At 30.4% G+C, this 25,421-nt stretch overlaps 1 protein-coding gene and 1 long non-coding RNA gene across 5 annotated transcripts; one reads left to right on the forward strand and one right to left on the reverse strand.

Annotated features, from left to right (window-relative positions):
* The first annotated feature begins 1,473 nt into the window (after positions 1-1,473).
* LOC116403846 lies at positions 1,474-4,074 on the forward strand. Of its 4 annotated transcripts, none has more exons than XR_004216743.1 (4): positions 1,474-1,593; positions 2,204-2,348; positions 2,500-3,264; positions 3,835-4,067. It is a non-coding gene; the product is annotated as an uncharacterized LOC116403846 (long non-coding RNA). The 4 variants fall into 4 exon arrangements; XR_004216744.1 differs by having other exon boundaries at positions 3,843-4,067; XR_004216742.1 differs by having other exon boundaries at positions 2,204-2,374; positions 2,500-4,074.
* A 12,672-nt stretch (positions 4,075-16,746) lies between these two features.
* On the reverse strand, positions 16,747-24,775 carry LOC105435683 (beta-amyrin synthase-like). The gene is made up of 15 exons (XM_031885556.1): positions 24,398-24,775; positions 23,435-23,638; positions 23,247-23,336; positions 22,976-23,164; positions 21,888-22,142; positions 20,889-21,077; positions 20,281-20,394; positions 20,052-20,171; positions 19,792-19,914; positions 19,601-19,699; positions 19,337-19,396; positions 19,008-19,054; positions 17,758-18,160; positions 17,450-17,533; positions 16,747-17,251 (listed from the first exon to the last, which is right to left on the reverse strand). The coding sequence occupies exons 1-15, from the start codon at positions 24,596-24,598 to the stop codon at positions 17,141-17,143; spliced, it is 2,289 nt and encodes a 762-aa protein (XP_031741416.1). The 5' UTR covers positions 24,599-24,775; the 3' UTR covers positions 16,747-17,140.
* Positions 24,776-25,421: the final 646 nt, after the last annotated feature.

The following is a 25,421-nucleotide window of genomic DNA, read 5'->3' on the forward strand; positions in this document are numbered from 1 at the left end:
ATTTTGAAAAAAAGCTAAATAGAAAAATAGAAAAATTCTCGTAGATGTAAAAACGGAAACTATTTACAAAAGATAGAAAAAAAAAAAGAAACCAATTGGAAAACATTGTATAGTTTTGAAAATTTTTAAATACCCAAATTGTCCCCAATTTCAATTGAACTTCGCCAGCTAATTTCTTCATCCTCACAAGTAGAAAAACAATGATGCTACTCATCCTTCTTTTTTTCTCTCTGTCAGATTCCTTCATCTCTTTCACCGTTTACGATCATTGAAGATCTACATCGTTGATTTTAAGAAAAATGAGATAAAAGACGAACTCAATCGCTGAATTAAAGGGTTAGGCTGGAAAGTACTAAAATAATAATATACCATCATCGACAAATTTGAGGTGAAGTCCTCAACTATGGCGCGTTTGTAATCTTCTTAGTTTTCTAGGTTTTTTCTTACTCATAAAATAAAGGGCAATTGAAAATCACCCATTGAATTGGAAGCTTGTTTAATAAGGAATTGAAGCAAAATTCATCTGAGCAATTTGGAAGAAATGAAAAAATTAAAAGATAGAAGAAAAAGAAATTAGGAGAAAAGTAGCAGAAGAAGAACACAATAAAAATGTCAAATCTTTATAATCAATCCACTACTAGTACAAATTTCTATTATTGCTTTAAAATGGGGGCAACTATGAAGGCGAAGTTTGAGACGTAGAGTGAGTTATTATAGTCTGTGGTTAATATAGTCTGTGGGTTATTATAGTCTATGTTTGGAATGCAAATTATTATAATTTGAGTTATTATAATCTATGTTTGGAGAAGTGAGGAATAGTGAAAGGGAGGAGTGAGGAGTAATGTCATAGGAGAGATGGAGGGTGAGAAATAGTGAAATGGGTGACACTACAAGAAAATGGGGGTTTCCGACGTCGGAAAAAACGTCGAAAAATAGAACATTGCAAAACAGAAGAAACTCCGACTTTGAGATATCCACGTTGGTATAGAGAGGCAAGGCCGACACCACCATAAACAACGTCAGTGATAGATCGTAATTGATTTTTTTTCTTAACCTTTCCCCAACACCAACACAAAGCACGTCGGGGAAAGTTAGACATTAAAATTTTAGGTTTGGCTTTTTCCAACGTATGATACAACGCGTCGTGAAATGTGTCGGTAAAGGTCGACATCCTTACACACCACGTCGGCAAAAGGCTAAATAATATATAATATTAAATTTAAACATTTCCCAACATCAGCGTTGACCACTTTGGCAAAAGTCTAGGAATTAAAATAGTATTATATCTTCACCGACATGTAAGTGAAATGACATCGAAGAAAGTACAACATTTAATTATTACAGTTAGATTTTCTCTGACGCCATTAGTTAAACTTCAGCAAAATGTGTAGAAAGGCCCACGTGTTCAAGCTGTGTCATACTTTCCTCTCTCTATTTGTTATGTAATTATAAGACATAGAACCCCGTAAAACGAAAGAGAAGAAAAGAAAAAGATAAAGAGGGGAAGAAGAAGAAGCATTTGTCGTCTGCCACTGCTCGTCCGTTGCCTATCGCTCTGTGCTCCTCTCTCGTCCTTCGTCGTCAATTTGCTTGGTATAAGATTTTGTCCATTTTTTATTTTGTTTTGAAACTATGAAAATGCATGTATATATTGTTTTATGTATGTAGTACACAAATGTAATCGTATTGTGCATATTGACATTATATGTAGTTTGAAATTCATTGTATGTTTGGTAATTTTGTATGTGTAATCCATGCAAGATATGTATATATGTGTAATATATTATGTATTATTTTATGTGAAAATGTATGAGTTTTTATTGTAAGTTTGAGATTGGATGTGTAAATTTGAGATTGTATGTTGATATTATGTAATCTATGTGTAATCTATGTTTTTTAAAGATTTGAATACGAACTAGATATTGAATTTGATAATTAATTTAAATTTGAGTTTGAATATGAATTTTTGTTCAATATGAATTCTAATACGAATTTGAATTTAAACTTAATTGAATACGAATGTGAATTTTATGATTATCTTGCAGTTATGGTAGCCTATTTCACTACTACAAAAACAACATTACTTGTCACCTGCATTTTTTATATACTTGACAAGTTAAAACCTTGTATCAGTTTGTATGTATATTTTTACGTTGAAGATCCAAGTGATGCTAGATGATAAATTGTGCTTACTCTACCACAGAGAGATTGTGAAGATCAATCAAATGACGAGGAACTTGGAGATATCATGTTACATAGTCAAGGAGTACCTAGTGATATGCCAAATATAGATGATAGTATTGATTTAGATGAGAATATCTCAACATATGTACGATCAGACTGTGAAGGTACATGGGTTCGTAAATAACACAATGTGGGTAGCTTTCTACTTGTTATATATGTACTTATAATATGATATGTTTTATTTTGAATATGCCTAAACCCTAAACCCTAATATAATCTACACTAACAAATTTCTTTTTAATGTTGCTTTGACAGGATATTCTCCTTACACATGGAGCTAAATATAGTAAGTGATGATCAAGACAAGGAGGTTAGTAGATTAGTGGTTGGAGGAGTTGATGACCAAATTATAGAGAAGCCCAAGAAACAAGGAAGTGGGAACCTACTATTATGTTTGATGTGACTCGGGTTAGAAGTGAAGGTAAGAGGAAAGTGTAGTGGAATATAATCAAGATGGTGTACATATTGGAGAAAACGAAACTCATTTATTGGATCGTGTGTACACTACCACATCCCCATTAACTATCCATCATGGATCGATGTGCCTACTGAATTGAAGGACAATATCTATACTATAGTTGAGGTAAAATTGCTTATGGTTTTTGTACAAGTTTATTTCAATTGACAATGTGACACTAACCGATATTAAATCTCAGACTGCATTTATAATTGACAGTAGATCTAGAAAGAGTGTTCTTAAGAATGCAGGGACAACATTCCATCAATTCAAGCATTGGTTGACGAAAAAGCATATCTTGGTGTTCAGGAATGAACCTGAACTTTTGAGACGACCTCCAGATATGTATTCTTACATTAACCAAGGACACTGGGAAGAATTTGTTAGATCCAGACTTTGTCCACATTTTGAGGTATCAATGCATTTAAGTTTGGAAGTGAATGTATTTTGATTGACAAAATATGCAAGAAATAGGGACATGACAGTGGAGGGCAGAGCAGTTGTTTTGGTTTCAACCTTATAATTGAGAATTGACTATCAACATGACTTTATCTAATCTTGAGGTAAGAGATTCTACTATTAGACCTTCAACAATAGATTAAAGAGCATGTATGTTTTCCTCATTATGCATTAATGTAGCTATGATGCATAATGTGACTGTTAGGGCTGACTGATAGTGATGACTACATAGATAATTGTTATGTATGACTGAGATATGTATGACTCAGATATGTATGACTGAGAGATGTTATGATTGAGATATGGTATGACTGAGTTATGATACTTATGATATGCTACATGTCTAGGCTATGATGTTCTGTTAGCTTTGTCTATTAAAGTCTTACCTATATAGGTGTCCCTCGGGATCACCACCAGTATATGTTTTAGGAATGGTTCGATAGGATCACTTAGAGCCTGATTCTTTTAGGTGCCTTCGGATCACCGAAGACCAGTTTCTCTCAGGTGTTCCTTTGGTATCACCAAAGATCACATTAGAAGCATGTGTTCGGGAGCACGATAGTTATGGTGTACTTCCTTTCAGGACCCTAATGGAAATTTAACAGACACCTAATGGGACTAGTAGTGGGTCTCTTACTAAGTTATATGTTTATACTCACACTTTCTATGTTTAGTTTTTCAGGCAAAGGTAGAGGTAGATGAAAGCTGATGAATGATATGAAGTGGCCGTGGTTCGCCATAGAAGAAAGTTTATGTGCTTCCGCCTTTATGTTTTTAGTATTTTAATTTATAGTATTTTATTTAAAATTTCAAAACTCATGCTATGATATTTCATATTATTTTAAATAGGACCCGAATTGGAATTTGATATTTTACTTTTATTTCTACTTAATTTACTTACTATTTATAAATGAGTATTTGATGTTTGCATTGAAAGTTTTATGTCTTATTTTAGAAAATTTTTATTTAATTTAAAGTAATGACCATTGAGGACATGACAGTAATTTTAAGAAAGACTTAAAATAATTAATTAATAGTTAATACCTATACCAATAAAGTGTACCTTCCTTTTTGGTGGCTCGATCATAGAAACTCCAAAGTTAAATGTGTTTAGCTTGAAACAATTCTATGTTGGATGGCCTCTTGAGAATTTTCCTAGGATGCATGTGAGTGAGGACAAAACATGCTGAACGGACCCATGTTGGTTTGTAGGGATGACTTTCACTTTTATAAGCCTTTGAGATAGTAAGGATGATGTTGCTAGGTTGCAGGGGATGTAGGGGAATGTTGGGGATCCGAATTCCTGGACATGGGGTATTACAAGTGTCTAGTGAGTAAAGTTTTTCACCAACACATTTAGTGAATAACATTTCAACCATAACATATTGCAATTCTATTTGCAAAATCATGCAATATAAACAGTCATGCATTTCCATAGTAAAATTTTGAGTTCAATTCATATCATCTCAATACATTAGGTGATTTACACAATTCAAATCTCATTAACAATATGCATATAAATAATATGGAAATCATTTCCTTTCAAATCATGCATAAAAGCTCATGTCGCGTAGGAGCGCATTACTTATAACACATTATATCATATCAAAGAACACATCTTTGTACCCTTCCTCAACTCAAACGTTTATCACACTCTTTTTCTAAGTAGTGACTATACAAACTAAGCTCAATGCAATGACAAATTACCATCAATTCCATCATGCATAACACATCTTCCAATAGCATATCACATAGCAAGTGAAAAACATCTCATACCATATCACAAGCAAATATGAGGCATCCTATTCCAAATCATACAGCAATAATAGGGCATCCTAACTTAGATCACATAAAAAGGATAAGGCATCCTACACAATAATTTTGAGACCTGCATTCTTGAATAGAAAGGATTTTGTAGAACGCACTTTGATGATTTTCATTTAATCCATGTTACATGATGAAGGAAGTTGCGTTCAAGAGAAAATAGACGTTTTGAGGTCTTAATGTGATATGAAGATAGGCGTTGAGAGTTAGGAAAGTTCTGGAAAATTTTCTAGGTATGATTAATTAGTGGACTACATGTAAGGGTTTAATGTCATGTCCCCTCCTGGATCACCTACTCTTCACCCGAGAGATGACGTAAAGTCAACTGATATCGTTTCTCTTTTGAATGACACTAGTTGACCCTAACTACTGAACCTTTTGAAATGTTAAACAACTTAAACAATGAACCAACACAATAACTCATAAATTTAACAAATTTCATTACATAGCTTCTGAGAAAAGGTTAAGGCTAAATGCCATTAATTATAGACACCACTTTAAACCAAACCGGAAAATAAACATCTTGACTAACTTAATAGGTATAGTCTAAAACGTGATAAATCGTTCATCATCTCAAATGCTTTGAAAACTCAACTTAAACATACTTGCTTATAAATCTCATGCTGTGAAATCATAATTTCAAATCAATTATCAAGCTTTAACATACCTTTGCTTAAACATAACTTGATAAATACATGTATCATGCTAACATGAGCTTAGCTCAATTGGTACCTATATGTACCCGTAGACAAGAGGTTCCCGGATCAACTCCCCACCCCTGTATTTATTACAATACATTCATTGATAAAATTCAATTAATTGGCTTGAAACTTGGTAATTGTTTCGTTTATATTACAATAGTTGTATTTTGAATGGAGAAACAAGTTTGTAAGAACTATCACTTTTTTTTTTTTTTTTTTACAAATTCTAAATTGATAAGAGAGTTTTTTTCTTTTGTCTAATTGATAAATATAGGTAATAGTTAAATTGTTTTTTAGTCCTATATATTTCATTATTTTGTGCTAGAAGACTCTTTTATGATAATTGGACAGAAAATTATTGTCAGGTTATGAAGATGGGTAACATTATTCATAACCAGCAATCAGGAAGTTAGAAAAAAGTGAGCAGTTAGGGTTCAGGATCACAGTATTAAATGTAGAAAGAAATAATGTAATGTACGAAGGCACATCACCCAACCAGCTGTAGTTTTATTGCATTAAATTCCAACTGACAACACATCAAAAACTTATATTAACTTCGATCAATTAAATTGCATAATCTAAAGCTGCAAAATCAATTCACACCCGTACTGCCATCTTTTCTATTTTACTCCAAACTTTAAAGCCAGCTGCCTCCAATCTCACACTATTTTTCATTACCGACAATAATACTAACTTTTTCTATGACATGTCACCTTCTCTACCATCTATAATTTTCATATTCTAAATTAATTTTCATTGTTTTTCATCTCTTTGCACTGAAATTTTAGTGAATGCATGGTTAACTTTTCAATAGTAGTGAATAGGTTGAATTGTGATTATAGTTTTCTTTATGGTATTTTTATGGTGTTACCGTAAAGTTTAATTTAAGATGGATCGAATCGAGGAAATCTACTCAGCTTTTGATAATGAACCTTGTTTATTTAATAAATTTATGAATGAAACTGATAAGTTGTTCGACCATTTCTAAACTAGTTTGGCAGTTTCTTGATTATCTCCCTTCTCTTTATTTTCCTACAATGTTATTTTTGGTTATTAAGCTGTTAAAACTTGTCTGAAATTGCCACTGAAATTTTCTAAAGTTTAAGGTATATATATATGTACAGAAGATATAAAATTCCATGCACTATATATTTTTATTCTTGTATAAATCTATGCCCCATAAGTCCATAACATGACTTCTCATTACCTTGTGTACGAAGTCCCTCCTGCGATATATATCTACACCATGGTTTGTTAATCTCTTGATTGTATCCCTTATTCTTTCATCCTTATCTTTACTTTCCTGCAGTTTTATTTCTCGTCTTTAATCTATCAGAACTTTTTTTAATTTACCACTAAAATTCTTTATAAAGTTTATGCTTAAGAAATATATAGACAAATTTAAATTTTCATGCACTATATATATAATTTTATCTTCTTGAATCGGCCACTAAGATTTTCCCTCTTGAGGGTACAAATTTGTAATTGCTAAATTAATTTAGTAGCGCTTTCCTTACAAACAAATTAAGTTAACAACAGTGATAATTCAATAGATTAATCACTTGCCATTGATACCAAATTTAGACATCAAACTGTGTATTTTAAATGTGTGTGTTACTATGAAGTGTGACTGGTAAATATATAAAGTGGAACCATAACGATGAAGGGAGTAAGGGAGAAAGAAATATATGTTTAGTGAATGAATTATGAATAGAAAATTTGTACTCTATACCATTCTAGCATTATGAGAATATGTGATAGCAAATGTAGCAGACTGTTTTAAACTTTTTCAAATATGATAAAGTTCTCATTTTGTAAAATACTCTCAATCTCAAATTTGTTATTATTTCCAAACTATCATTCAATAACTATTTTTTTTTCCTTTTTTAATGCCCTAATCATCCTGGATTTCTTCCGCTAATTTTTAAGACATCAATCATTTCTCTCTTACGAAAAAACAGTTTGTTTTTTCACTAGCATGCACATTTCTTCTTTTCTTTTCAAGGCCTCAATCATCCTTTCTTATACGGAATTTTTTTTTCCTATCTTAATCTTGATTTTAGGATATCCATGACACATTATTTTCAATATGAAATATAATGGTTGTTAATCAAAGTACTTTAACTTCATTTGTGATCTTTCTCCACTTTCTTTGATGTGTATTTTAAGTTAAATTTATTTTAAATGATTTTGTTTTATATTTTTACATTGGTTTTGTTTTGATTTTACTTTGTATCAGTTTTGTATATCAATCTTATGATGTACTCATATTATATGTATTAGTTGGTTTATATACTTACTACTTGATTTTCATTTTGACAAATTTTATGTAGTTTTATGTAGTTTATTGGTTAAATAAATATATGAACAATATAACTTATGTAGTTTATTGATTAAATAAATATATGAACGATATAACTTAGTGTATCAATGCAAACTATATCAACAAATATATTATTAAAGTATATCAACTAAATCATTATCAAGTTTACAAGTGTATCGAGTGTATAAGTAGGACTTGAAGCATATCAAGTGTATTTAATTAATTAAGTGTATTAGTACAGAATATTACGTGTATCTCTGCAATCAAGTGTATCAAACATATCACAATCAAGTGTATCAAATTTGTTGAGTATATCAATGAAGCATAACAAGTTTATTAGTCGAACATCAAGTGTATTAAACTTATTAGTGAAACATTTAAGTGTATATACCAAGGTTGAAAGGGTAAGAATAAATGTAACATGGAATATTAAGGTATATCAAGGTTTTTCAAGTATATCAAAAGGTGTCAAGTGTATCAAAGAGTATCATGGTTCATCATATGTATTAAGGTCCAAACGTTTTCAATAAATATCAAATGTACTAAGGAGTATCAAGTGTATCAAGGGATAATAGGTATATTAAGTGTTATCAAGTGTGTTTTAAATGTATCAGATGTATCAAATGTATATTAGTAATGATGACATTTTATATCTTGTATATGTAGGTATTTGGTTTTGTCTTCTGTCCAAACAATAAGTGTGTGCACTATAGACTTTAACTATTATAACTTATTTTAGCTTTTCTACTAGTGTAGTTTATAAATATCTATAAAGAATGTGTTTATAAATGTGTGCGCTACTCTCCCGTATGATAAGCAACTACCATCCACCACCTCTGTGTATTGCATTAATTTTTATCATCACCTTCTTCAATGCTTTTTGTGGCTGTCCATAAAAAGAAATGTGTTTATGTGGTTGTCATCACCTTCTTAAATGTTTTTTGTAGCTGGTCCTTCGTAAAAAGAAAAGTGTTTATGTGGTTGACATCATCTTCTTAAAATGCTTTTTGTGGCTGGTCCCTTCATAAAAGCAAAAGTGTTTATGTGGTTAACATTAATGACAAAGTTACCAATCCCATCTAATAGTGACATTAGAAGTTTGAAAATTCCTTCTTTTCTTTTTAATTCAACACGTAATATAGATTGACATTCAATGCACATGATTTCCCTATAAAATTTTCATATTTTTCTTTTTTGTCCAATCAACTACATGTTTAAATGAGACTTTATCATCTTCACTAGTGACAGCGTAGGATGAGACGGCCAGGTAGTGACAATCACATTCAAGCTTGGATTTGCTTTTGAGAGATTTCAAGAAGGCAGTCATCTTTGCTTTCCATGCGCATAGTTTATCCCATTAAGAATAGGAGGATGGGTGGTAGAACCACCATTTTTAAAGCCTTCCATGATCAAAGCACTTAGATAAAGGTAATTGTCTATGTTACCAATTAAAATTTTGGAATAAGGTTGAAAGAGAATTTTTTGGTAGGATGGTTTAAATGATCAAGACAGGTGGTAAGAAATATCATTATTATTGCATATGTGGATTCATATGGCATAAGAAAGAAACAAGCATGCAATTCTGCAAACAATATAAAGCAAAGAGTTTGTAAAAGTAATTTTTACCTAGTTAGATAGGTAGAATAGAATAAGTAGCGAATCTTAAGAGAATTCGAGGCTGGGCAAATCAAGAAACCAAAGATGGTTAAAGAAAAGAATTCAATAATTAAGTATTATAGTAATATGGGGTTGATGGTAAACAAGAAAATAAATCAAATATATATATATATATATTTTAATAATGTGTTTTCCATTAAGAATCCAAGGAGTACAAAAATATAGTTTCTCTTAAGAATCAAAAGGAGGGAATTGGGTGTTTTGGTGTAATTCTCTTCATTCAATCAAAGAGATAATTGCAAACAACATGTTGATCCTAAATCAATTGGCCCTTAGATGACAAGCTGCCCTAAGTTAATGAACAAGTGACAAACATCAAAATTCATAAAGATCAAACAATCATTTATCGAAGTGGTTCTCACATAATCAACAAAAGTTGCAAAAGAACAAAGATTATTTCAAATTAAGACTTCTAGGGATAGCCTCTTGTTAATTTCGTGTGTGTCACACAAGTGCAATACATCACTAAGTTAGGTCATTGCACGCAAGGCGCTCACCGTAATTCTCTGTACAGCATGCTTTGATTCTAGGCGATGAGTCATGGATCACGATCATAACATGTGAAATGCTCACTATGTACCTCTTAATTGCATAATACTTAAGTCCTCGTTGAGTACAAGTTTTCCTACTGTATGCCCAAATGCAAGTGAAACAGTAGGTTTACCTGGATGATCCAGAGTCAAACACTTGAAATTATTGATAGACATTAGTTCTAGCTAATTACTCATTAGTTGGACATTATGAGAATTGACTACAAAGACATAAAAGAATTCGAATTAGGATTAAAATACTTATGCGCACCTAGAGAATTTGTAAGGAGAGGAAATGGATGCAAAATGGAATTGTATGTGAACTAAATTATAAGCAAGAAAGAGGGACATAAGGTCTACGCGCCATTAGGCGATTAAGCAATGCAAGGGCTTGCTACGATTTAATTTACTCAATTAGCTTATGATTAAAGTGTGCTCCTCTTAGAGTCATTGAACGCACACAGTCTCCTTTCGGGATCTACATGACTAAGTCGAATTAGGTGAGCTATATCTAGAAGTATTCACTTATAACGCTTATAGAACTTTGCGATTAAGGACAACAACCTCACAACACCTAATGTCCATATACTTGCTCGCCTTTCGGGATACAAATGTTGGAAGTTATCTCACCAAGGTAAAGTTTATTATCCAAACTCCTCCTTGCGTGCATTAGTCCTATCCTTGCAACTTGCCCTCTCGAGTAGTTGGCAATTGACACTGGCCAAGCGATGAATATAGCTTAACTAATGCGATAAGAATTATAAGCTAGACTCCTTATCAAGAACTTATGATTGACTTACTCTACTTATAACACTTTGACAAATGAAAAGTAAAGAAATGATGGATTGAAAAGGTATAAAGATGTAATATATATAAAGAATGTAGACCTTAGGCCATTGTACAATATGAACAACTTATATTACAAAGAAGTGAAAAAATGGGGGAAGAAGAGAGTGGAAGAATTATTACAAGTTATGAGACAATGGAAATATGGATTCTTCCATTCTCAGCAATTAAGCTTTCGCTTTTACAACTGATCGAAGAACAAAAAGAAAACAATTACAGACGACGGAAAGACTATTCCTTTCCGCCTCTCTCTCTAGGATTTTTGGTCAGTTCAAGCCTCTTGTGCCCATTCAGGCCTCTTTTGTAGGTTGATGGAGATGGCTTTATATAGGTCACATTTGGGAGGAAAACTTCTATCTTCTGAACTTGTCATCGTCGTTCGCCCAAAAAGTGTCTGTCACATGTCACATCATCTCCAACTGTTCCTCTTTTCTTCTAGCGACCCTTCTTTGCGTGATAACTTTGTTCCTCGTCTAGATACATTAATCGCCAAATGAGTTCCTGATTGTTGTCCTTGCACGAAATGCTTCATGCGGTTCACTAGTTTCTTTATTTATTCAATATCCTACGTTTAGACATTAAAATTGTATGAAACACACATAACTCTTATGGAAGTATATTTCCAAGTACTTATGTGTTTACAACACAAGTTACACGTTCTGATTATCTTCTTATGCGTTTTAACCTCATTATTCTAATAAAAGGAGCTATAATAATGAGTATTTATACACGCTATCACACCTCCAAATTTAGAATGATGTTTATCCTCAAGCATTGCTCCATATTATGTTTGTCCTCAAGCATAATTCCTCCTTAAAGACACACATTTCCCTCTGTGTTTCAACACTTTTCAAAACGCAAGCAAGTTTTATACGTTATTCAAGATTGACTCCCATTGCATACTTCTTGCTATGAAAATATTTCTAAGTTCAGAATGCGGCAAGCTTAATACTCAAAATACGTTTGTTCATTCCCCACAGTAAATCTTATTTTCTACTTCAGAAATGACTAAAATTTTGAAAAAGTTTCGAATCCTTTTATTTCGTGAAAGAATACTTTTTATTATATTTTCATTGGATTTGGCGTTGAGTGAAAAATCATTGGTACTCTATGAGTCCGTTTCTCTCCTCAATTGTAACTCTTATCGCCTCTTATTACTCGCTCTCTGACTTTTTATTTTTAAAGTTTTGCTTCTTTATTTTTGTGAGAGGAGGCAACATAGGAGTTGTTATTAAGATTGAAAACATAATACCAAAAATTTAAAATTTTCACATTCTTGACTTTGTTCAACTTTTGTTAAAACACCTTATTTTTTTTATCGGGTTAAGAGGGTGTCCTCATTGCTAAAAGTGAATGATAAGATAATTATTCGTTGAAAAAATTTACAAAAGAGGTTTGAGGTAAAACTTACTCGCCTACTAAAGTCTAGAGATCTTTTCTAAGTTGGGTTCCTTAACAAGTTAAACACGTAAATAACAAATGAAACTTTATTTCGCATAATTTATTTCATTGAAGTGTTATTGAATCACGAAGATAAATTAGAATGCCAAAAACTAGGGAGCTAAGCTTGCGACAAGAAAGATTAAATGCACAAAAAATTAAATCAAAAGTTATAATTTTCATTGCAGACATCACAAGTACAAACAAATACAAATTACATAAATCAAGAATTAAAAATTACAAAATGTAAGACCCAAAACACATCAGCCATTTCCTAAGTTTATTGTTGAGGCGGCGATTGAGAGGATTCTGCTTCGCCACATACCGCAACGTCATTTCGTGTTAAGGTCGTTGTCACCTATTGGAAAACTTCAAGCACTGGGATGATGTTGCAGATCGTCGCATGAAGATATCTCAATGTTGCTCTGAACTACACATCATTGTGTTTGGCTGATTGTTTATCATCCTCATGATTGCTTGATTTTGTACCTTAAGCTCTATATTTTTCGTTATGAGCTCTTACACTATTGCCTTGAGTCCTTCAATTTCAGCCAGATTTTTTTATAAGTTATATGTATTTTCCGCTGTTGATCTTTGTTTTATGAGTTAATGTTAAGGTTAAGTTAAGGGTCAGCTGGTGTGTTCTTGAAGTGGACGATATTGATTGGCTTCACGCCACGTCTCGAGCAAAACAAGCAGACGCCCGAGACGGGATGTGACATTAACTACCAACTCCTTAAACACGAGATAGAATGACACGACTTGCACGCCCAAAAGTTTCTATAACTACCCTCCTTCCCTTTGATTACTTGGCTTCTATATCTGACGGTCATTTCTTACTTAGCTTCAATACCTAACAATGTGGGGAGGGGAAAACTTAAAACGTAAGTCAAAGACTTAGTGAGTGATGAGTATAGGAAATGCCTTTTTGGAGAATACAACATTTCATATATAATAATAATATCAAGTCAAAACACAAGAATAATATAAATAATTCAATGCATCAATTCTTGAACACAACTTTTATCACAACACAGCCACAACCAACACAATAAATTTTCATAAGATTCAAGTCAGCACGTAATCACTATTTATCATTGGGACTTGGAATTCTTCTCTCGCTTGAATCTGAGATTCACTTTCAGCAGCATCTCATTATTTAAACCCCATGATTCTCTTAAACAAGTGTCACGAGATAAACCTAAGATTCACTTTCACCACCGTCTCACACATCATTTCTCGCCTAGATTTGGGATTCACATTCATCAACATGTTTTATAATGAACACATCTCAACTCGATCAAACCCAGGATTCTCCCCTTATCTGAACTTGGGATTTACCTCTACCACCGTCTTGTGACAAATCTCAAAACCACCAAAAAATTAAGGAAACTTATTATAGGTGTTACATTCATTGGAACTAAAAGTTAAGAAATTTATTTGATGTTAGATTAATTAAAATTAGAAGTTAAGGAATTTGATTGGGTAATGTGTTGGATTAATTAAATATATATACATGGGTATGTGTATTTAATTAAAGATTTTGGAACTTGGTAGAAAATATTATTAATTATGACATAAGAGCCCAGTATCTCGAGTTATTAGGGGATTAGAACTTTCAAGGACAAAAGTTTCTCAAAAGAGGGAAGAATGTAACGATCCAAAAATTAAGGTAATTTTGAATTTCATTATCTTAATTTTATTAAGTTGGAATTATTGGACGATAATTTGAAATATTTGATTTATGATCGATGGTTTAATGGAATTAGAATTAATTAAATATTTGTTGGTTGAATATTTAATTAATTAATAAAATTAGATTTTTGGTGTCATTGAGATTGAATTTAATTAAATAATTTGGGTGTCTATTTAATTAAATTGAAGAGTGAAATTTTTGTTAGAGATTTGATAATTATATATATGTGTGGTTATATATATAATTGTTATGGAAAAGAGTAAAGATAATTATAATTGTGAAAAATTAATTATTATGGAGAATAAATAATTGTTTGGGAAAAGATAAATATTGATTAGGGAGAGAAGTTGATATGATTAGGTAAATAACAAAAGAGAAAGAATTAGATTTATTAAAACAAATTGATAATTATATATTGGAATAATATTATTGGAAAAAGAAATGTGATTCCAAATCTTTAAGAAGATTTTATTAATTATCTTAAATTATTTGGGTGTTGTATTAAGGATTGGAGATAAAATTTAATTACTAGATTAAGATAATTTATGATATTTTAAAATAAGTGATTTATTGGAGAAGGTTTGGTTTGTTAAAAGAATTAAAGATTTGAGTTAACTTGAGATCTTGAGAGCAAAAGTTGGTTCTAGTGGTATTGGAATTAATTAAAGGGGCACTTGTAGAAATGACAAAGTAAGTTGTAATAATTAAGTGCATAGTACACACATTTTATTATTTGCGAAAATGACAAAAATGAAGCACAGCCCACACACCAAGAGGTAAAATGTCACAAATGTTCTCGTTGCTAATATACGTTTGATACACTCGATACATTTAATTGATACACTCGATACTGAAACATACTAATATCTGTTTGATACACTTGATACACTACATATACATTTAGTATTATTCACTTATACAATTGATGGATTAAATACACTTGATATGCTTGAAGTCCTACATATACACTTGATATACTATTGATATACACTTGTAAACTCGATTCATATACTACATAATAATACATTGAGTTACATCATTTATATACTTAATAAGACTCTAATGAACTGAATAAAATTTGAAAAAATGAAAATCACGTAGTAAGTATATTAACCAACTAATACATATAATATAAGTATATCACAACACTAACATACGAAACTGAGACAAAGTAAAACCAATTAATGTAGAAAAATAAAACAAAATCATTTGGAATCAAATTCAACTTAAAATATACATCGAAGAAAGTAAAAAAAAAAAATCACAAATGAAGTTAAATTACTCTGATCAACAACCATTATATTATATTTCATATTAAAATTACTGTACTATTGATATTTTAAAATTAAGATTAAGACAGAAAGAATAAATAATTTTTCTAGTATAAGAATAAACAAATAATTAGGGTCTTAAAAAGTGAAAGCATAAATAAATAATGAGTAGGACATTAAAAAGAGAATGATAAATAAGTTATTGAATGGTAGTTTAGGAATAATATTAAATTTAAGATGGAAAAGTGAAAATTTTATCATATTTGCAAAATTCTAAAACAAGATGCTATGTCATATTCTCGCAATGTTATCCTATGCAATTTCCTTAATTAAATGTATATATATAAATAGATAGATATATATATATTTGTCTGTATATTTATTTAATTAAGAATTTTGGATTTTAGTAGAATATGATATTAATTATTTAATTTTATATAAATAATTAATATGAAAAGTAAGATAAGTTATCCGATAGAATATAATTATAATTGTTGAAAAATAAGATAAATAATAAAAAGAAAAAGATATTTGATTTGATTGGACGAGAAAGAATGATGTATTTAGATGAGAGATAAAATAAAGTTTTAAATAAATACATATGTTTATTATATATTTTTGTGAGATAATAATAATAATATTATTATTATTATTAATAGTTATAAATGTGTAAGATTTGGTGGATTAAGGATCAGGAAAGATAATGAAAATAAAAATATATGTATTATATATAAATCCTAAAAGAAATGAAAATAATAATTATAAATATTATTATTATTTAGGTTTGTAAATAGAATTGAAAAGCAAATGAAAAAGAAAAGATTCTTGAACTTCCTCACTAACATAATCATTTGATGGTGGGTTAAGATTGGTGATTTAGGTAAGTGTTTTGGATGTTTGGTGTGGAATTTTTAATACTCGTTAAAGGTTTTAATTAATTGAGACTTTAAATTAAGTTATTATTGAAATTGATTTTGGTTGCATGACTTTGAAAGGTTCCTTTAGCCAATCTTAAAGATTTAAATGATAATTTTTTTCTATCAAAGTTGAATTGATTTCAACCTCAATTTTGGAATAGAATTAATTGGATAATTTTTACTATCAATTAAGGAGTATTTTATTTGACTAATTTCTCAGGTAAGAGATTCTACTACTGTACTTTTGAACATAAATTAAAGAGTTTGCATGTATTTACGATTATGCATTGATTGTAGCTAAAATACATAATACGACATTGATGATGATGACTGATATTATGTTGATGATGATGACCGATATGTTTATGATGTTTATGATACATGATATATTAATACATGATTAAAAACGCTATACACTACGAAGAGATCCTCTAGTTTAAATTGGGAGCACATAATACTATCCCACATTTATCCAAAATATGTTCGTAGTACGAAAGTTGATGACATTTATTTACCAAACCCTCATGCGAACAAGGTCATCTCCGTCTGACCATCTTCATCCAACCATCTATATCCGACCATCTTCCGGTGACGTCACCGCCACTGTTCCCTCATGCCCATCTCTTCACTTCAAACCCTCACAAAATAGCTTTGGTGTCGTATTGATTATTATTATGTCAACTAGTTTTGTAATGCGTTACAATTATCGAACACATAAATATTGTTTTGCCTACAAAATCTAAGAGGTAAAGACTTCAAGGAATGGAAACAAAATTATAATATTCTGCAAGTGCCCATAGTGGAAATACATTCCTGTATAATGCATAATGTAGCATGCAAGTGTCCGCAAAAACTCCCGCTATTTCCTGCCATATAAACATACTTTTTAAATAACACATTATAAAAACAAAACAATGAGGTATTGAAATTAGTTTTTTATATAGTGGACAAAATGAATCTACCACTGTATATGTCTATCAAACGGTAACATTTTGTTACCATTTACAGATATTTTTCGAAAAATTATCATTTTAAAATATAAGGTTAATTAATCATTAGCACACCTGTTGAGGGTAATCACCATCTTCCAGTTGAGAGTTAATCAGTAGTTTAGCAGCACGGTGGAGAGGAGTTGGATCTCTCCTTGCCTGCAATCATTATTAATGCCATATTGGTAGTATCTTTAGATCTAATAATTGAGTTTTAACAATATTTTTAGAAAATTGTAAGTACAGACAATTTTAGATTCAACTATTAGAGTCTATGGTTGATGTTTTTAAAATTCTACAATTACCTACGTTTATTGTGATGTACATATTTCTGAATGATGTGATTCATGAAAAAGTACTAGACGAAAGAAAAATAATCAAACCTGTTGAGAATGGATCAGAGCCATTAAAGCAAATGAAGTTTGAACAAGATTGGAAGCATTGTCTGGAAGATGAGTATGTACTTTTTTAGAACAAGAAATATGGCTTTCTCCCCATCCACCATCTTCACATTGAATTTTAAGTAGAAACTCCACAGCTTTTGATATTTCCAAGCAATTATTATAAGTGTTTCCAGCTGCTACTAATCCTTTAATGGCAAAAAAAGTAGCATAAATGTGACATATTCCCCAATTTCCATACCATGATCCATCCTCTTTCTGTGTCTGCTTAATGAAATTTGCTGCGTTTTCTATAAAATTCTCGATCTCCTTCCTTCTGTGACTTGGAAATAGATTCTTAAATAGAACTAGGGCTTGTATTGCTGATGATGTGCATTCTACATATCTAATTTTAGTGATTTCATTCATCAAACAACAGCTTTAAAAGAGAGATAAAAATTGAATTCTATTTGAGGTAATGTAGGGTAGATTACGGTTTGTTTAGATTGCCTTTTCATGGATTTACTTTTGAAAAGACAAAAAGTCATATCATAAGATTTGTAGGGTTAGACAACCACGACTTGTTAAAGAATAAGTTTGATAGTCTTACAAAAATTGGTAAATAACAGCTTTAGTTTGACTCAAACACCTACATATCATACTTTAAAAGTGCTTTTTAATGTTTAGTTGAGCATTCTCCCAAAAACTTCATACAAATAAAAATGACCAAAATACTCTCACACCTCACTTCTTTATGGTCGCCTCTGTTGCTGGTGATCATTACCACCTCATCGTCCACAACGGCCACCACTATCACCTCATCATCGAAAAACCACTAGTGACGACTACACCGTCGGTTGGCCAGTTATAGTAATCTTTTCAATACAAATCTTAAAGTTACAAATTTATAATATTTTATTGTTGTTTTTATAGTAAATGTTAGCACGATAGAAAAAAATTGTATGTAAACACATTTATGAAAAAATGTGTCAAGAATTATTGAGAATATTTTGTATAAATCATAGAATTTGATATATACACCCACAGAAGTTTAGTCTACTTTTGAAAATTTTGAAATTTTAGTATATTTTGTAAATATATCTAGGTTGATTTTATTATATTTAAAAAAAGTTCATTTTAATTTTAAAATATTTATGAAGAAATACAGTAAAAAAACAAACAATATTTCCCGAGGAATATAAACAAACCCGTAATTTTCCTTTTCAAATAATAACCATTAACTATATACATACTCATGCTCCAGTACTGTGTACTCTAAGAATTCCACTGGATTTAGTTGCTGAAAAAAGTAGATGAAAAAAAAAAAAAGAATTAATCAACAATCTCTTTCTTCTTTCTTTTTTGGGTTTTTTTTCAAAAATAATAATATAAAAAACAAACAAACTAAACCCTAAACCCTAAAAAAAAATGGACAAAAAGAGTAAAATGTACATTTTTTTTTTGTCCATTATACTATTTGTCAATTTTGTTTTCTTGTTTCATCATTCTTTTATGTTTTTCTTCCATTTATGTGAGAAGATTTTGAAGAAATTTCGTATATATAACAAATTATTTGTTTTACCTCCAACCATGAAGGTACAGTGCCAGTTGGCTCCCAAGCTGCCATTCCTCCATTTTTTGCCTATTTAATGAACAGCAAAGAACTTACTTTTGTTTAAGTTGTTAAATTATGTGATAAATAACAACACGATAGAATTAAAGGAAAAAAAGTTACATATGTATTAATATATACACATTAAAGCTTAATTTAAACACACATATATATATTGAAGTATTTGAAAAAGAAAGTATAATTATTGAAACTATTTTAAATAACAATTAATACCTGTAAGGAAAGAATTAAGTTGACTGCATCATAAAAACATTGTGGTTCCATAGGATCTCCCACAATTTCTGGAGACATCGTTGATAATATCAAACAACACTGAGTCAGAATGAATTAGCAAATTAGATCATTTAAATTTTAAAAAGTTTACAAGATGTTAAAGAGAATAATATATACTGCACATTGATTACCACTAAATTTTCTGATGTACAATCAGAAACTTGCCATCCATGATCTTGATCAGAGAATGTCCATCCTCCTTTTGATATGTGACGATACATTCTTTTGAAATCTCCATGAGGATTCTCCTTTATCTTTATATATATATATATATATATATATATATATATATAACAAAATGAGAAAAAAAAAAAGGCAAAATAAAATTTATAAACATTTCACTAAATTAGTCATGCTTATTATAATTAAGTGCCATGTATATGTATGTGACCTGTGATTTTTTTATGAAGTCGTGTCCTTTTTTTAGTGTGTTTGCAAATTCATCATGAAGTTTAGTAGCAAGAATTGCTTGAATGGCAAAGGCAGCATCCCAAGATTGGCTGCCAAAACTCTGCTCAAATAAGAGTGATTTATATGTATGAAGTGAGAAATATTCATATATGTTTAATTTATAACATGCTTGAAAATAGAATAATTAAGGAATGAATTATAATACTAACTTGCATCTTCATTCCATCTTCACCAACCCATAAGTAATCTTTAACTCTTGCCACATGTTTCTTGTATGCTTCACCATTAGGATTGTCTGCCCAGCAAGCAACCATGCATAATGGCTGCATGTCAATGTAATTCATATTTATTTACATTCCATTTCATAATCATTTTTCAATTTTTACACATATTTTCTCTCAATTTCTTTCCCATAATTTTGAGTATTCTAAGGAAAACATTTGAATACTTATCAAAATTATTACATAACTTTTTTTTTTTTTTTTATTTCATTTATCAAAACAATGCTTTGCTGTTAAAAGATGTCATAAAAAGGAGATGGAAAATGAAAGAAACCAAAACATGTAAATAAATAGTATTTACAAACTCAGTTTTAAATATATATATATATAAATTAGAACTTGAGTAGTTTTGAAAGGAAGATTTATTAAATCAAATATTAAGGAGTCAACCAACAAGTTCACAACTTCAGTAACCGAGAGCAAAGCTAGAGTGAATTTAGGTCATGGATAATTGGCATGATTTTTAATCTTAAAAGTGAGAGGTTGGACCCGATTCCCACACAGTAGAGAGAAAGGAAAGTAATGAGAGCTAAAACCTTCTCGACACATCCAATTGTGATGTACCGACTACAATGATCTTCATAATCAATGTGGAGCTTATTTATTTGGAGAGCTCGATTTCTAACTCTTTTAAATGCCCTGCTGTTCAAAATTGGCTCTCCAAAGTATTGAAGAGCATCCCATGCTAACTTTTGAATCAATGGACGTTCAAAGCATTTATCCTCCTATTTTAGCAATAGTGCAAAATCAACATAACATATTGTGAGAGCCCCATAAATAACATATAATATTGTTGAATAAGTTAAAAGTTCCTCGGTTGATCACTTGTTAGTGTTGTTGAATTTCTTTTAGTTGGAACATTGAAGTGAGACATTCTTTGAATATTCAAAGATAAGAAATGAATTTAATGATGTAAATTTATAAAATTATGGTTACAAAATATCAAAATTAGACTGAAGCCATCAGATTGAATGACATTTCAATTGTATTTTCTTTTATTTGAACAAGCTAGGTTTGATTTGATCAAATAAAAATTCAATTACATTAATATTGTATATATTAATTGAACATTTGACATTTTTTTATGTAGGGTTACTAAGTTCCTAATCTATAAAATAACAACTTGCCTCTTGATCATTTAGAATATCCCTATAACACTTACTTTGGTTTTATATTTAATTGAGAGCAAATATTCAATTGTTCGAGCACACATGAAATATATTTCAAATTATAGTTCTACTAGAATTAGTCATTGTTGAGTGATTGCTATAGTCTGTTTGCAACACCACGAATCATCACCTTACCTTTAGAACAATACTTCCATGATCTTAATTTTCACACAATATACATTCAGGTTTTTATTTTAATAAGTGAGTGGTTATTCAGCTTCTACATTTATGTAATAGTACCATAATCAATGAAGCTAATAAACTAACTTCCAGTTTCTCCGACAATAAGCAATCAAAGATTCACAACTATGATTAAGTCTCACCACCTTTATTGTTAAATTTTGCACAAATAAATGAATGTAGTACCTTTGCACAGTAATGTCTTGCTGGATTCCAATTGATATCAGTGTAAGATTGAGTGTAGATTTCTTGGCGAAGTTGTAAAATGAGAGGAGTGAGAGGACCCACGAAGCGCTTTCCATATAAGTATGACATTGGAAGGAACGTGAGTCTACAATAGCAATAGAGTGCTCCTGGATTTACACCAACTTTTTCTGATCCAAACATCCATACTTCTGGTGGCATTGGGTTTGTTCCCTCCCACTCGTACACCCCTAATATCTATATAATATATCAAAATTACCCATTTAATATCATATAACGTTCAATATCATTTGGCGAGTTTTTCTTCATATTTCAAGTCCATGAGTAGGAAGGAAGATTAAATATTTAAATTTATCCATACACATCTATCAATTTAAGCTTTTGGATCCTTTATGATATTACACTTTTAATTTTTGAGTTTTTTTAGTTTGATTTCAATTTACTCCCTAAATTTTATTGTGAGCTACAACTTTAACATTAATATTTGAGTTTTTTTAGTAAAACTTAATAAATGATAGTTCTTTTAATTCTATTAAATTAATTAATAGACATTAATAGCAAGAAAAAAAAGATTGTTTTACTGATCCAGGATAAAAGTGTAAATCTTGAAACGTATGAATCCAGTTGAAACAAATCTTCTCTATAGTAAGAAAATTGTAACGTGCATTTTAAAACTTTGAGGGTTCACAACTCTATTATAATTTATAGATAATTTTCAATGTTTGAGGATGTAGGCTATGTTAGTTTTATTAGTAAGAAAAAGTGAAACCCTATAATAAAAGAAAAGAAGATGATGAGTAAGAAATAATAAACGCTTAGAAAAGATGTTTAAAATAATGATATATATAGTTAATTATAGGCTATAATGGTAAGAAAAAACAACAACTGCTATAATTTGAGCCTCAAATCTGAGGTGCGTTATAATAACTTACGCCACTCAAAACCAAATTGAAACAAAACTTAACATTTTGAACTATGATGATGAAATAGAAAGGACCTGTAAAGACGTTTATAAAAATGTATTTTTGTTTTATTCTTAAAGGTAGAAAAAATAAAATAATAATACTCACAGCAAGCCAAATCTTTCCCCAAGAAGGTATGTAAAGAGCAGTTCCATGATCAAGAATCCATTTTCGAGCTCTAAAACAAGCCTCCTTATCAGCTTCTTCACCCAAAATACGAAGTTGAATATAATTTAGAACAGTACAAAGCATGCAACTTTCTCCCACAATGTGTAATCCCCATCCACCATCTTCATTCTGTTTCGGTTCATTTAGTGGATAGAGACAAACGTCATGAAGTGCCAATTCAAAAGATGTTAAACAAGAAGTGATTTATCACCTGATGATTATAAGTATAACGAAGAATTTCCTTTTGATGTTCTTGTGAAAATATAGTTTTAAGATCTCTTGTGATGTACAAAGCAAATACCTTTCCTCGCGAAGAAAAATGCAAGTTAGTATATGAACGAAGAACATATATAACACATAGAGATAATATGAATAATTAAATGAGTTAAGTTAAGTTACCAAAGGAGGAAAATAGTACAAAGGGCCAGCATTTTCAGCAGGCCAATGGCCATGGTCGCTTTGTAAGGCTACAAAGAAAGTGGCAGCTCTTCTTAATGCAATCTTTACGGTTTCGGTGTCCATCAATACTTCCTTCTCATTTCCTTTTCCCTCTTCCACGAACACTTTTGGAATTGTTTGTTTGAAATTTTTCTCTCTTAGAAACTGGAAAGCTTCCAAAATTAGTGATCATCTTCACTTTTTTCAGTTATCTTAAAAAGAAAATCATAATTTCACATGCCACACTTTTTTTTTAATCCAATTGGGTTAAATAATAATAAAAACAATCGTTTTCATGGAATAAAATACAAGTATGTTTTAAAATTTTATATTAAAAATACTAATAAATAATTTTTAAATTTTTTAAAAAAAGAATCAAACCATGTAAATTAGTACTATATTCTAAATATAAGATTTATTTAACATATATATTAAAATTGTATATTCAAAGTAGATGGATTCAAATTGAACAAACTTTCCAGAAGGTGAATTAAGGATAAACTTTCTTTAGGATAAAATTAAGGGACATTTTTTAAAATAACGAAATAAATTAAAATATTTACATGCTATAACAAAATTTCGGATTCTATTATTTATAGTCTTCTATTACTATGAATGACTATAAGTGATAGAATTTGCTATAAGTTGTAAATATTTTATAAAATCTACTATTTTTAAAAATTCTTCTAAAATTAATGTATTTAGTTATGTTATGAGAAAAATTAAACCTGAAAAATAAATTATAAATTAGGACATTTTTAAAAATAACAAAATATTATAATTAAACTTTGGTTTGCAATTGAGTGATGTATCAATGAAGAAAAATATTGAGATTTTTTAGATAAACCAACAAACTAATTAATACAAAAGTTTAGATCATCTAACAAGTTGTAATAAACATGCATGGGAATGAAGGAAGAAAACCTGAAATCTCCAAAGCAAGTCACTGCTACATTGAACATGATTTCGATTTTGATAAAAAGATTGACGAGCAGCTTCAACTTGAGCTCGTTCTTGAGGAGTGCCTGCACTTGGATCAAATTCCCATGTTTGTCTTCCTACAAAGTTGTTTGTACTGAACATATATTCCTCCTTCTCTTCCTTTCCCAACTTAAGTCTCCACATCCTTTCACTATATGTAATTAGCTAATAATGTCTCCTCCCAACAACAGCAACTTAATTGGGCTATCGACTCAAAACCCTTCCCTTTATACTTCCCAAAAAGTTGTCTTCATGATTCAGGGTGTCTAATAAGTGGTTCAAATTGAAAAAGTTAATGTGTCCCTTTAAATAAATTCTCTGTTCTTCCAATCTTCCAACTTAAAAGTTTTGTAGACAAATTAAATTATAGTTAAAACATTGAGCTACGCAATAAACTACTTGATATCTTTAATCCACTACTAATATACATTTGATATATTACTCAATATACATCATGTAGTACATTCAAAAGTGTGATATCTTTGAGTCTCGAAGTTTCTGACACTTTACAAATATCTTATTCTTAATTTGCAAATCTCTACAGACTTAATGAATTAATATCATTCATAGTGATCTGGATTAGACATAAAGCAAGCAGTTAAGATTCACAATCACACAATTAAATACAAAGAGAAATAGTGTGAGAGGCACAATTCAAACAACCTGCTACCTGTGGTTTATTGTATTAAATTGCCAACGTACGACAACCCACACAAAAAGTTAGTGGTTGGTTTACTATGATAAGTTTCAACAATTGGGTGAGCCTACTAAATTCGAAAAAGTAAGCTCCACAATCAGTTCCCTTCTATTTTACTCTCAACTTTAAAGCCAGCTGCCTCCATTCTCACTGTTTTAACTATCAACAATACAATCTTTTTCTAGTGTTATCAGTTTCTGTATGGTATCAATAAATTTCTACTTAACTAATTTCATTGTTTTTCATGTGTTTTGATCGAAGCTTTTGTGA

This window comes from Cucumis sativus, chromosome 5 (assembly GCF_000004075.3).
Source record: "Cucumis sativus cultivar 9930 chromosome 5, Cucumber_9930_V3, whole genome shotgun sequence".
Classification (NCBI taxonomy): Eukaryota; Viridiplantae; Streptophyta; class Magnoliopsida; order Cucurbitales; family Cucurbitaceae; genus Cucumis; species Cucumis sativus.

Excerpts from the sequence above, each read along its gene's own strand:
- LOC105435683 (XM_031885556.1), bottom strand. The coding sequence starts at position 24,598 with ATGTGGAGACTTAAGTTGGGAAAGGAAGAGAAGGAGGAATATATGTTC. Across the intron at positions 23,165-23,246 it reads GTTATACTTATAATCATCAG|AATGAAGATGGTGGATGGGG; the intron begins GTGATAAATCAC and ends GAACCGAAACAG. Across the intron at positions 19,915-20,051 it reads ACTTCATAAAAAAATCACAG|ATAAAGGAGAATCCTCATGG; the intron begins GTCACATACATA and ends ATATATATAAAG.